Here is a 15,035-nt window from a genome sequence, read left to right on the forward strand (position 1 = left end):
TTCCACAATAATAGCAATGAGTAGAACAGCTTATAAAAATTACAGACCACTGTATAGATCAGTTGGACCGTGCAATTCTTCACGGGTGCTTCCAACTTGGAGTTTCACGTTCTGTAGCAAAGCGAAGTGTATGCCCTCGATTTGTACGAGACGCAACAGAAATTTGTCAATATCGAACTCTTGACTAAAATCTGTACCTTCTTGCTGCATTCTAAAGTATCCAGTCAAGAGGGAGTGACTAACCTCAAACTTCACATATTTGTACGCATGTCACAGCAGATCTGAGGCAAGTTGTTAGCATATGTTTTTCGGTTTTGTAGTTAAGATGCTTCAGCATTATTCACAGTAAAAAAAAAGTCTAGCTGTTGAACAAATCTTCTTGGCAAACTGTGTCAGTCTACACATTACTTGTCTTGGAAATAAAAAAACCGACTTCAAAAATTTCTGAGCACTGTTTTCGACAAAACACTCCGCTCATTTGTCACAAAATCGCGTGCAGATCAGTAAGTAGAGTTCTAGACTACAAATAGTGCTTTCTGTAGTTCGATCCTCGTTGTACCCGTATTATTATTTGTTACTTTATTTGAATTGCATTTATCCAATATAAGTGTCAATTAATTAATTAATCTTGACAATTGTCTGTTATGTTTAATAACTATTCATATAAAACGCGAGTATTTGTAATAACGTAAGTTTCGTTTTAGCAAAACAGATACTATATAGTTGTACTTTCACTCTTTAGCGTTTTTAAACAACATTACGAAACTATGTTTTCTGGCTTGTCCCAATCAATGTAAGACATAGTCATTAAATTCGTAAAAATCTCATCTAAAATATATTACGCCGGGAAGGGAAAACTATATAAAGCTTAGAGACTACTAATTCCAACAATGAGTATACAAGAAGAAACCTCTGAATTCACTTCAGAGCATCTGAAACAATTAGAAATGAAACTCGTTTGTCTCCTGGTCGACTCCCCATTTCTTTCCGGGAAGTTACAATAAATATACACTGCATCATGCGAAATTTACTCCACATTAAATGTATAGTAGCCACATGCTAAATAACAAGCTAGAATTTCTGCTGTGGTGCAAGTGTCAGATCCATGTCTTCTGACAGTCAACACGTGACAGTATTTCTCGCGCGAATTCTGACAAAAACAGCGCTCGGCAGACCGGATGGTCACCCATCCAAGTGCTAGCCCAGCCCGACAGCGCTTAACTTCGGTGATCTGACGGGAACCGGTGTTACCACTGCGGCAAGGCCGTTGGTGTATATTTCCTATTATGGTCTCCGTATTATATAGGCTCTTTACGACAATCTGTATTTTACTGTCATCTGTGGGCAGAAATACTGAACTATCACAACCAGAGAGTTTCCTGAGCTATAGCCTCCACAGAGGGCCATCGAGTGGACGAGAAAGGGGTGCGGGTGGAGAGGGGGGGGGGGGGGGCACAATCCGCGATGACCAAGCCTCATGGGGGGAGGGGGGCAAGTCTCGCAAGAGTTTGGATCTGCCAGGGTGGCTCAGTTGGAAAATATCGGACGGTTATTGTAAAATACATAAATTTTCTATCATAATGGTTTTTTTGAACATGTCCAAAGAAGGCAACATTCATCATTCAAAGGCTAATATAGAGATCAGTGTTACCAAATCAACAATATTATAGTTGCATTTCCACCAACATAAGGTTGCACATGGAAAATGACGTTTAAATTGGCTGTCCTACGAACGGATAAAAGAATGCGTGCACCGAGTACCGTCTAATAAGCTGGCCTTAAGTATAGTCTGGATACAGCCCCATAGAAGTCGAACGGTGCAGCGGTGTGAGGGACCATAATGGCGTCTGGTATGAAGTATCTGTTGGAAGGTCCCAAACTTATAGGAGCTATGGAGACAGCAATGGTCCTCTTAAATTCTGCCATCTTGAATTTGGGTTACGTGCTTCAGATGGGAAGGCGGTCATGTGGCACCTCGTTTTGAACTGCCTCTTTCTCATGAATACAAACTGAAATCTGTTTTAAGATATCTTTATTTGTCTAAGAGTTACGATCTGTAAAATTTTGAAATTACAATGAGGTGATCAAATCTGTTTATTCTTGCAGGTCACAATGGCACTCACACAGTAGGAACGCTTTAAAATTGTGATTGTGAGTGGTGGACGAAGTACCAGAGTGATTGCTGCTGACTTCGATGCCCGACGTGCTGAGACAGTATCCAAGTTACTGGGAAAAATACGTGCGACAGGTTCTGTAGTGGACAAGCCATGTGGTGGACGTCCAAGAATAGTCACCAATGAGAAAACTGCAACGGCAGTTGTGGCATCATTTGTGAAAAGTCCCAATCGCAGTAAGCGCCAGTTAATTAGCAATATCCGGCGTCAGTCAGCGTTCACTTCTGCGTGTCTTCCATACCTATCAATGGCACCTGCACAAGTTACAGTTGCAACATCATCTCTCGGAGGATGACCCTGATCGGCGGATGCAGAATGGGCCCTGGATCAGTGCAACATAATTTTTGTGTGCAAGGAGAAGCAAACAAACAGAATCTCCGTTACTGGTCAGATACCAACCCTTCGTGCATGAATCCCTGTAAAGGTGCTGGTGATGAAAAGTGATGGTTTGGTATGGGTTTGGGACACAAGAATCATAGGTCCGGCGTTAATCGGTGAAACCTTCAATGGGGAGAGGTATCTTCACATGCTCTGTGATTATGTGCTTCCAACGCTGTTGAATCTGTAGGGTGATTTTCCAACATTCTTCCAACAAGACGGTGCACCTCCCCCTATGCTGCTGAAGTCAGTTTCTGGATGAACAGTTCGTACGTCACTGGATCGATAGGAGGGGTCCTATCGAATAGTCGCCACACTCCCCTGACCTTACATCTCTTCCCTTTTATCTGTGGGGACATTCGAAATCAGCTGTGTATGAGGTAAAAACCAACAATGTAGCCCATCTTTGCCAGCGTACTGAGGAGGCATGTGCGTCTGTTGACCCACAGATCTTGCAGCGTTTGCAGCAGGACTGCGAAAAAAAGAGTCAGTTTGTGTGTCCAGCGTAATTGAGGCATATTGAGCATATGCTATAATGTCAACTGTGGCAAGTGACATAAACTTTAACAGGTGTTCAGTCCAACACAAATAAAAATATCTTAAAAACACATACCACATGAGTATTCCTGAGGCAGAGGCACATCAAAATATGTACCACATGACCCGCTACCCTTTTGAAATACGTAACCCAAATACAAGATAACAGATTTCAAGATGGCCTCCGCTCTTGGCATAGCTAAGTTGTGCCCTTAACTACAGATACCCCAAACCGGACGCCATTATGATGCCTCATATCGATCTACTATCCAAACTTTTGCCTTGTCGTGTATGAACGTCGTAGATCAATAATACTATACTATACGACTTCTAGCATCACGTGGCTATTGCTCGAGACTGTTATTAACCGAGCGGTGCTTGCTTCACTTTGTTTTCATTAATACTGTATTTGAAACCAGTGGTAATTTTACCAATTAAAACATTTTATTTATAAATTGCAATTTTTAGCATAACTGATACGGCAAATTGAATTTTTGCCCATTTTCATTCCCTGTTTATTGATTGTCAGTTCTCTTTTTTATTATTTTTTTAAAGCGATTATAACTGGGACCAATAAACAACCGAAAATCTACTTAATAAGAGCAAAAAATCGGTTGGCTCCTCTCATCACTATTTTCCAGTTCTCTTCGCGTCAACAGCAGAGAGTATCGACCAATACTGCAGGAATTACTATAACTATGCCGTCTTTGGGATTCCCCTTGCTGTTCCTAAAAACCACCGTCCTAGCGCACACCTGTTACCCTCCAGCTGCACCCAGAACGGGTATCTATCGGAGAGTAGTTATATACACCAGTTTCCAAAATTATATCAAACAAACCACTATTTCTCTGCCACGTGTCTAATTCACGATATAATCATACAAACTGTCAACAGATGTCAAGTCCGTGCGATCATATTCTGCACGGAAGATAGCATTCCAGCCAACGAAAAACCACGCCAGCGGTGACATCAGAGCATCTATCATACGAAGCAGTGTATGCTGGGTAGTCCAAACCCATAATCGCTGTGTACATAGTCATGGACGGTGCTCTAAGGCATAATGAAGACGCCTACCAGACTCTCTGCGACGGAGGGGTATAAGAAGAATGGAAGCAGGACATCGCAAACTGATATGGCTCGAAGGCTTAACGCGAATCGTTCTGCTGATATTGTATAGAGACCGGAACCGTATCCCAAAGATCAGAGCCTGGGCCAACCACGTGAGACATGAGAAAGAGAGGAGCGTTATTTGGCTGTAAGGGGACTACGGTATCGCCGTAGTACCGCACGCCAGCTGGCATCTGACCTCGCAGCATCCACTGGGCGTGTTGCATTGAGACAAACGGTGTTCAGGTTTCTGCAGAGTGGCCTTTATCGCCGGAGACCTGCTGTATGTGTACCTCTGTCGCGTCTTCACAGAAGGGAACGTCTAGGATGGAGTCATCAACATGCCACCTGGACGGTCGAACAGTGGGCCAATGTTCTTTCCATAGGTGAGTTCCGATTTGGTCTGGAGAGTGATTCTCGGCGGATTCGCATCTGTAGGGAACGTGGAACACAATTCAGGACCCAAACATTGTGGAAAGAGACCGATATTGAGGAGGTTCCATAATGGTGTGAGCAGAGATTATGTTTACGATTCTAACACCTCTTCATGAACTTGTACGGTTGAATCGGCAAGATTTAATTACTGTCAAGTATCGTGACGAGATCTTGGGACCTCATGTGGGGTTGTTGCGAGGTGCTGTGGGCCAAGACTTCGTATTGATGGACGGTAACGCTCGACCTCATAGAGCACGAGTGGTTGATATTTTATTGGAAAAGAAAGAATTTGCATCAATGGCGTGGCCTGCTCGTTCTCCTGATTTGAATCCCATAGAGGAAGTTTGGGATGCACTAGGGACACGGGTTGCACCACGTTAGCATCCACCACCCATTATCCAAGACTTGCGAGCAGCTCTGCAGAAAGAATGGGTGTTTTGCATCAACATGAGTTTGATAACATCATTTCCAATATGCCCCATCGTTGTCAGACCTGTACTGTTGCCATAGGTGGTCACACTCCACACTAAACACATTAACCAGATGTCGGAATGTGTGTCTAAATCCCGTAAGTTGGAAAAAACAAAGAACATTTTTGTCTGTCCTTATGCATGCAGCAGTTGTTTACGTTCTGTATTTTTTACATTGTTTCTACTTTACTGTCACTTGTTTATACTGTTTTGTGACAAAATAAACGCAACTTTGCATAATTCCTGTTTGTTGCTTTAATTTTGGACACCAGTGAAAAAGTAAGGCCCACGGTTTTGTACTTAGGGACACCAAGAGCTAACTGCAGAATGCCTCCATTTCGTCTCGAGAGCTTGCTACAGTGCAAGCGTGATTTAAGTGACATTAAGATTACAGAATCTAATCACTAGTCTGGGGCAATGTAGAGAAAAGACAGAACGAGGGAAGGGATAAAGGTCAGATAACTTCATTCAGCCTCGGATTTGTTTCAGTCTCAGTGTACAGTGATAAGCAAAACGACAAATCCAATCACCTGATGCTTTAGCTGCAGCAGTGGAAAACACCTCAAGTGCACCGTTGTGTACAGGGTGCTACAAAAAGGTACGGCCAAACTTTCAGGAAACATTCCTCACACACAAATAAGAAAAGATGTTATGTGGACATGTGTCCGGAAACGCTTAATTTCCATGTTAGAGCTCATTTTAGTTTCGTCAGTATGTACTGTACTTCCTCGATTCACCGCCAGTTGGCCCAATTGAAGGAAGGTAATGTTGACTTCGGTGCTTGTGTTGACATGCGACTCATTGCTCTACAGTACTAGTACCAAGCACATCAGTACGTAGCATCAACAGGTTAGTGTTCATCACGAACGTGGTTTTGCAGTCAGTGCAATGTTTACAAATGCGGAGTTGGCAGATGCCCATTTGATGTATGGATTAGTACGGGGCAATAGCCGTGGCGCGGTACGTTTGTATCGAGACAGATTTCCAGAACGAAGGTGTCCCGACAGGAAGACGTTCGAAGCAATTGACCGGCGTCTTAGGGAGCACGGAACATTCCAGCCTATGACTCGTGACTGGGGAAGACCTAGAACGACGAGGACACCTGCAATGGGAGAGGCAATTCTTCGTGCAGTTGACGATAACCCTTATGTCAGAGTCAGAGAAGTTGCTGCTGTACAAGGTAACGTTGACCACGTCACTGTATGGAGAGTGCTACGGGGGAACCAGTTGTTTCCGTACCATGTACAGCGTGTGCAGGCACTATCAGCAGCTGATTGGCCTCCACGGGTACACTTCTGCGAATGGTTCATCCAACAACGTGTCAATTCTCATTTCACTGCAAATGTTCTCTTTACGGATGAGGCTTCATTCCAACGTGATCAAATTGTAAATTTTCACAATCAACATGTGTGGGCCGACGAGAATCCGCACACAATTGTGCAATCACATCAACACAGATTTTCTGTGAACGTTTGGGCAGGCATTGTTGGTGATGTCTTGATTGGGCCCCATGTTCTTCCACCTACGCTCAATGGAGCACGTTATCATGATTTCATACGGGATTACCTGTGCTGCTAGAACATGTGCCTTTACAAGTACGACACAACATGTGGTTCATGCACGATGGAGCTCCTGCACATTTCAGTCGAAGTGTTCGTACGCTTCTCAACAACGGATTCGGTGACCGATGGATTGGTAGGGGCGGACCAATTCCATGGCCTCCACTCTCTCCTGACCTCAACCCTCTTGACTTTCATTTATGGGGGCATTTGAAAGCTCTTGTCTACGCAACCACGGTACCAAATGTAGAGACTCTTCGTGCTCGTATTGTGGACGGCTGCGATACAATACGCCATTCTCCAGGGCTGCATCAGCGCATCAGGGATTCCATGCGACGGAGGGTGGATGCATGTATCCTCGCTGACGGAGGACATTTTCAACATTTCCTGTAACAAACTGTTTGAAGTCACGCTGGTACGTTCTGTTGCTGTGTGTTTCCATTCCATGATTAATATGATTTGAAGAGAAGTAATAAAATGAGCTCTAACATGGAAAGTAAGCGTTTCCGGACACATGTCCACATAACATATTTTCTTTCTTTGTGTGTGAGGAATGTTTCCTGAAAGTTTGGCCGTATCTTTTTGTAACACCCTGTATAACTTCCTTTTATGGCAATGGCAATAAGGGAACAGAAGTCATTCAAAATGATGTTGATGCTTGCTTCGAATTTAATGAGAATTGTGCTGAAGGTGAGCGTCTGCAAAACGCCAAGGATAAATCACTTTTTATTGTCTGGCAGTAGCCTCTGATCCAATATTTATCAGTAGATACCGGAATCCATCGTCGGTGTAACAAATGCCAAGATATGCAAAGTAGTAGTTGGTAGCGCTGTGTTATTACCAGTGTATTGATTCATTGTACTGTGATTGGAGGTGAGTAGCCATGAGTGAAGCGCTTTCACGAAAACTGTGTTACTGTAATGCGGTTTCACGAAACAGTGTTACGTTCACGCATCATTCCTGCCACGGCAAGTTATCGGTATGACACGAAATTGTCAGCACTGCACCGTTCCTCATCGCGCAGCTGCCGTCGTGGCCGAAATGCATTTTTTTTTTTTTTAACTTCAGCTACAGCAACGTGTTGCGCACGGAACAAAGGGGTTAGCAGTGTAGCCGCCGCAGGGAGTGGCATGTTACGGAGGAAAATCTCACGCGGTGCTGACACTTCAGCTAGTGCAACTTTGCAACTACTTACTGTGGTGGAAACGACACACGGAATTAACCAGGTTTCGCGGATGCCCATAACAGTCATGTTCATGTTCACATGTTAGACTTGGCTGTAACAATGAACATGAAATGAAATTAAAACCACAGCTTAAGGTCAAACAATAAGCGGTTCACTGCGTAGTGGCTACTGCAGTGCCACGCAATGTTAACATCGTACTGACTGGCAGAATGGTAAAATAGTGTTGGACAAACATACCAGGTACAACATTTTGTGTCAGATCTCATACTCTTAGGTAAAAACTAATTCAAGGATGGGAATCAGTAGGTTTTAACAGCAAAACGATCCTCTGATGTTAGAACATTAAGCACATTAAATTCTACAACCAAGGGAACAGAAGTGGTAGTAAAATCTGACTCACCTAACGATCCAAAAAAATTTCCAGCATATGGCAATATCCGTGCATTTCCTACATCTCTACTTCAGTGTAAACTTCAGAAAAAAGAATATGTTCCCCATGACTGATTAGTCTGGAGTGAAATTCAACAACCGTTATTTTGTTTGGCTTGGCATCTTCTTTCCAGTTAGGCTGAGACAATTCGTTCATACTTCTCTTCAAAATCAGGATAACCATATTAAATAAAGTAGAAAAACTATGTGACAGGACCCTAGAAAACTAATCTAGCACTTTAAATGGCGAAACTTTGAGTTATAATGAAGTCGCTCTTGTACTATGTTCCAAAGAATCGATAAACGGATTGAAAATGAAGCCTATGTTTGGAAACAAATACCAAGAATTACTTAGTGTAGCATTATTTCGCGATCAAAGAAGCTTGGTCTTCAGACATTCAGCGAAGAAAGACTGGGAGGGAGCACTCCATAAACGCAGCTTTACGGACACCAGACATTAGTCAATGTACAAATCAGTATAATATTCAAACTTATCTTTTAAACTGAAGAGAAAATAAATTAAATGAATATACAAAAGAAAGTTAAAATTTTGACATTCATTCATGATTCATTTGATTGGTCACGTTGGTTCTTTCAGAGATTCTGTGGGAGAATGGAAACGCGACGGGCTTTGTTTAAGCAGTTACCAGCGTGCTCACATGCATATTCTGACGTGGTTTATGACCATTGTTTTGCTACATTACATTCCAAATGCTGTTGATTGTAATAGAACATATTCGACATTTAATAACCATTCCCAGTTTTCGTAAATAATATAGGGTGTGAAATCAAACCCTTTTTCTTAATAAAGCGATATTCAGAAGTGCGTCGTTTTGAACTTATACTGGGATGAAGGAAACTGTACATAGAAGTAAAACTGCTGGAAGGACTTCACCGTGGAAGTAGTGTGAAATTAAGAACACCATCTTAGCGATGACATTCCACGCAATTGTGCTATAAGCTATTTTCTTTGCACGAAATTTTCATAATTAAATATAACGAAAATTGCAAATATATTTATAAGTGTTATTTACATTTGTAGCTACCGCAGTCTGCTCTAAGTATGGGCGAAAATGTGAGAGGAAGCCGGAAATGTGAACGTAGAAAATGTGCTCGGAAAAAAATTACGAACTGGAGACAGAAAATTTAACTTCAAGTCTTAGTTCTGTTACCAGGAAGCCTATCACTCCACACTGCCGAAGAAAAACACTGTTATGAATTTTAATGCCCGAAACTAAGTCAACAAATTTCACAGAAGGTGTTCTGTGACTTAGTATCAGAAAGTAACTTCGGTAGGTTATTGTTTCAGTGGTAAGAATAACAGCTGAAACAAAACCACCTAAGGTCTGCGTGATCAGCAGTGGCTTTTGTACAGAGAACGTTGCATCTGCAGACACTTATTACTGATAAGTAATGTTTATGTTCTCGTCCTCTAAGATATCAGAAAATTAGGACCAGCTATTGTGACACACCTGGATAAAAAACTTCCTGCTCTGCGTCGGAGCACTTCGCGAAATTTCTTCAGGGGCGTCTGCTTTCTAGATACAATGCAATGACATGCTACAGTGTATATAATTTTCTGTAATCTTTACGGGCTCTGTAACACACGAAAGTGAACTTTTGCTGTTAATTGTGGCTAGACGATACACGCGTTTATGCTACTGCGTGCTGTGATTCAGCCTATTACACCATAAAAACTAACTATAAGTCCGTTAGAATTCCGCCGGCATTATCTCGTGCAACATGCAGTACCATAGTATAAACTGAATTTGTGAACATATGTTGTCAGTTTAATAAGAAATTAAATTTGTTCTTTATTTCATCCTAATGAATATTTTTGTGTAGTTCCAATGCTCCCCCAATTATGTTATGTTTAAATCATGTTAAACCTTCTTTAAATAACAATAAAATTGGATTGCTATATTTAGAAACTGGGCCCAATCATACGTCCAGCCCCGGACCCAATGCTGGTTCTCGGCGCCCCTGCCGCCACAGAATGCGAAGGCACGAATCCAACGCCATGTTGTTTCATGACACAAGAAAGAGGACGAGATTTTCAGTCCCGTCGGGCAGGAAAGTGTTAAATCGCAGGCGAAGCAAGCGCACGGAAGTAGCAGCGTAGCGCGGCCCGCGTACTCACCGCGTTGGACGTGTTGATGTCCACCCCGTTGTCGAGGTGTTCGAGGACTCGTTCGAGTTGACCAGCTCGGGCTGCGCGCAGGAACGCCGCGCTGGGGTCCGCCTGCAACACACAGAAACGCCGCCACGTCACTCACTGCTCACGCACTCTTCTAGCGCGCTCTCACTCCGTCCGCATTCCATCTGCGGTCTGTGTCCGTGACACGATGAAGATACATCGTCGTTCACTATCACTGACCAGTGTGCTACGTTCCAAAAGACGTAAGATTCCAAAAGTTTGGACAATCGAGAAATAAGAGTAGGCTCCATAAACAGGGGTTTGGAAAAAATTACACAGCAAATTAAAGCTTATCACTGCTTAGTTTATTTCACAGTAGCTGTACCGGTTTTGACTGCCTACTCATTTTTACGAGGCATGTTTTTTAAGTAAGGTCCGTTTGAACATAAGTACACAACAAAAGGTTATTTCAAAAAAGTAAATTTATTTCCAGAAAGTACATACTTCACTCTATTTTTCGACATAGTTGCCAAGTTTGTTCAAACACGTTATCATACATCTCAACCAATTTTAAAATACCCTCTTCATAAAAACTTGCCGCCTGCTCCGATAACCAAGTGTTCACTGCCGTTTTCACGTCGTCGTCATCATTGTAACGGTTGCTACTGAGGTGTTGTTTGAGGTGGAGGAACAGATGGTAATGGCTCGGCGCAAGATCAGGACTGTAGGGTGGGTGGCCTAAAACTTCCCAGCCAAAACGGTCCAATAAATCGCGGGTGTGACCTGCAGTGTGAGGTCTTGCACTTTCATGGAGAAGGACAATTCCCTTTGTCAGCATGCCGCGAGTTTTGTTTTGAATCGCTCTGCGTAGCTTTCTCAAGGTTTGGCAATATGTTTCTGCATTGATAGTGGTTCCTCGTTGCATGAAGTCGACCAACAAAACACCATGCCTATCCCAAAACACCGACGCCACGATTTTGCGCCGGGACAGAGTCTGTTTGACCTTCACCTTTACAGGCGAGTGTGTGTGTCTCCATTCCAGGATCTGTCGCTCCGATTCGGGCGTGATGTGCGAAATCCATGTTCCGTCTCCAGTTACGATCTGACTCAAGAAGCCGTTCAAAATGGTTCAAATGGCTCTGAGCACTATGGGACTTAACATCTGAGGTCGTCAGTCCCCTAGAACTTAGAACAACTTAAACCTAGCTAACCTAAGAACATCACGCACATCCATGCCCGAGGCAGGATTAGAACGTGCGACCGTAGCGGTCGCGCGGTTCCAGACTGTAGCGCCTGGAACCGCTCGGCCACTTCGGCCGGCCAAGAAGCCGTCACCTTCTTCGTGATAACGAGTCAAGAACTTCATCGCACACTCAAATATTTGGTTTTTGTGGTCCTCAGTTAGGAGTTTCGGGACCCAACGGGAGCACAGTTTCCTAAACTTTAGGTGTTCAGAAACAATGTTGTAAAGCACTGATCTCGACACGTCAGGAAATTCGTTTGAGAGACCTGTTATTGTGAAGCGCCTGTTCTCACGAATTCTCGCTTCAACTGAAGCCACCAAATCGTCTGTAATCAAAGAAGGGCGACCGGAGCGGTCCTCATCATGGACGTTGTCACAGCCATCTTTCAATTCTCGTACCCACTTCCGCACTTTGCTTTCACTCATAACAGTATCACCGTACACTTCGCAAATCTGTCGATGAATTTCTGCAGCAGACAGGTTCCTTGCTGACAAAAACCATATCACTGAGCGAACCTCACACACGGCGGGCGAGTTGATAGTCTTAAACATTTTGAAAGCACAGAACAGAACCGTACAGGTTAGCTACAGAGCTGCAACTGAGCATAGTTGTTCCCAAGGCATGCCGGTACACGACACACGCGCCCGTTGCGGTATGTACGCGAACTACTAGTGTCTACAACAAAACGGACCTTACTTAAAAAACACGCCTCGTAATATCCCACAAATAATGCTTTGTCAATGGCTGCGACAGAACTACGGTCTTCCCGTGGGAGGCGCAATGAAATGTTTTGAAAGTGAAGATACACACGGTAAATACTGGACGAAATTAAAATTACCTTATGTCTTAAAGAGCCCTTATTAGTGGCTGATGGGCTCCAATTGCTGTCCTCAGCCCATTCCAGACATTACCCGTAACATATCCAGGTCTGAGCTGACGGCTTGTTATTTTGTTGCATTATGCCCATCTCGCCCTGTGTGTTGTTCGTGAAAGTTAAGATCAATCTCTTAATATATATTCTACCCTTATATACTTATTACTTATTCTACCCTTACAAACTATTTGTCCACGTGCGATATTCAATGCACACAGTCAGTGCATGTCACAAATGCATCCAGATATGATCTTAGAGTAAAAAGAGCCCTGACCAGAAGTTCCATGTTTTCAGTCTGTGACAATAGTGTCCAGTGTTACCATGAAGCGTGGCCTTTTAGTGTTTGAGAGCTGTAACGTGTTTGCACGACGACACATGTACTGCGGAGGTGGGACATACTATGCATCCTATCTTGATCAAGTAGTTAGTATTAGTATGATTACATTTAGATTCTAAATATCCACGGCGTTATGTATTTTCTAGACCCACAGCAGTTTTGGCATAATAGAGGTTTTGTAATTGACAAACACGTGAATTGATATGGGAGTGCACAATATGCAAGTAACCTTCATATGGACATTCATTTCCTCCTCGTTAAGTACACGAATGGAGTTAGGACGGAAAGTGGTTAATACTGTTACGGCGTCCCTCCACCACGATCCGGGAAGCGGACTATATACGTAACTGTAGAACAGTATTCTTCCTGAAAGCGACAAAACGGTGAAGACATTTTCAAAAATTGTCGAGAAAGTAACGAACTCAATGTTGGTTAGCCATCGCAGCAGTAATGGGATACTTAGTAAATCACAGTTTGGATTTCAAAAATGCTGTTCCACTGAGACAGCAATATACAATTTCACTGCCCACATAATAGAGTCTTTAAATAGTAAAATGTCACCAATAGGAGTTTTCTGTGACTAATCCAAACCGTTTGATTGTGTGAACCATGATACTATGCTACAGAAATTACAATTCTATGGTATAAATGGAACAGCGTATGAGTGGTTTAGGTCATGCATACAGAACAGGAAGCAAACAATTTCTTTATATGGTTTAAGTGATTTAAGGAAGTTTCCCATAGCATCTAACTGGGATGAAATAACATTAGATGTTCTACAGGGTTCGATCGTGAGTACCCTTCTGTTCTTGATATATGTGAATGACCTCCCTTCTTATCTGAAACAAGAAGCTAAACTGACACTTTTTGATGATGAAACAAGCATCATTATTAATCCAGTAAAGGAAACTTCAATAGAAAATGATACAAATAATGTGTTTGGAAAAGTTATTCATTGGTTTTCTGCGAATGGGCTTGCTCTGAACTTTGAAAAAAAAAAAAAAAGGAAAGAAACATAGTACAACCAGTTTTCTACTGCCAAGAGTACGGCTCCTTCAAAAAATATAACACATCAGCAGAAGTCAGTAGCCAGGGTAGAGAATACTAAGCTTTTGGGTGTACAATATTAATGAGAATCTTACTTGGAAAATTCATATTTTGGATCTCCTAAAGCGAATAGGTTCAGCAACTTTTGCAATCAGAATAACTGCTAATTTTGAGGATACGGAAATTAGCAAGCTAACATACTTTGCATACTTTCATTCTTTGATGTCATATGGAATAATTTCTTGGGTTAACTCAACACTTGGGCAACGAGTATTCACTGCTCAAAAGAAAGTGGCTAGAATAATGTGTTGGACTCATAGTCGTACATCTTGTAGGCTTCTCTTTAAAAGTTCATAACAACATGGACCAGTTTAAAAACAACAGTGACATTCATGACTGCCGGCCATTGTGACCGAGAGGTTCTAGGCGCTTCAGTCCAGCACCGCGCTGCTGCAACATTCGCAGGTTCGAATCCTGCCTCGGGCTTGGCTGTGTGTGATGTCCTTAGATTAGTTAGGTTTAAGTGGTTCTAAGTCTAGGGGACTGATGACCTCAGATGTTACGTCCTACAGTGTTCAGAGCCAATTGAACCATTTTGAACATTCATGATTATAATGGCAGAAGAAAAAATACTTACACTATCCTCTACTAATCTTTGGCACAGAAAGGGGTAAAATATGCCGCTGTAAAACTTTTCGATGAATCACCAGATGAAATAAAATGTCCGACAGGCAGCAGTAACAGTTTTAATAATAAATTGATATCGTATCACCTTGACATCGATTAATTGTTGAATAACAGTAATAAATAAACCTATAGGTATAATACGTGCATTTTGTGCTGTTTAAGGGAATGGGGTACGTAATAAAAATTTTAAGCTTAATGTATACATACATTTCATGTGTACATTTCTTATGCACTTGACACGTTCCACATCATAACGGTTACCGTGAGATTGATAAATGAAGCTCGTAACTAACTAACTAACGCTTTTACAACATGACGCCATTCCATACCTGGTCAATGTGAAACAACACGGTCGGTGCAGTTCCGTCGATCTCAGAGTTCCTGGGCATGATGTGGACAACAATGGGAGGTAATGCACGTGGGCTGCGAAATAA

The 15,035-nt window shown here is 42.5% G+C and overlaps 1 protein-coding gene and 1 pseudogene across 1 annotated transcript in view; both read right to left on the reverse strand.

The window, feature by feature from the left end:
* LOC124784057 (ankyrin-3-like) overlaps positions 1-15,035 on the reverse strand; it is a 291,446-nt gene that overhangs the window by 178,382 nt on the left and 98,029 nt on the right. Inside the window, exon 2 of the mRNA XM_047254070.1 lies at positions 10,416-10,517. Within this exon, the coding sequence (XP_047110026.1) occupies positions 10,416-10,517 (102 nt within the window). The remainder of the gene's footprint in view (positions 1-10,415; positions 10,518-15,035) is intronic.
* LOC124726245 lies at positions 1,155-1,272 on the reverse strand (annotated as a pseudogene).

The sequence above is a fragment of the Schistocerca piceifrons genome, chromosome 1 (assembly GCF_021461385.2).
Source record: "Schistocerca piceifrons isolate TAMUIC-IGC-003096 chromosome 1, iqSchPice1.1, whole genome shotgun sequence".
NCBI lineage: Eukaryota > Metazoa > Arthropoda > Insecta > Orthoptera > Acrididae > Schistocerca > Schistocerca piceifrons.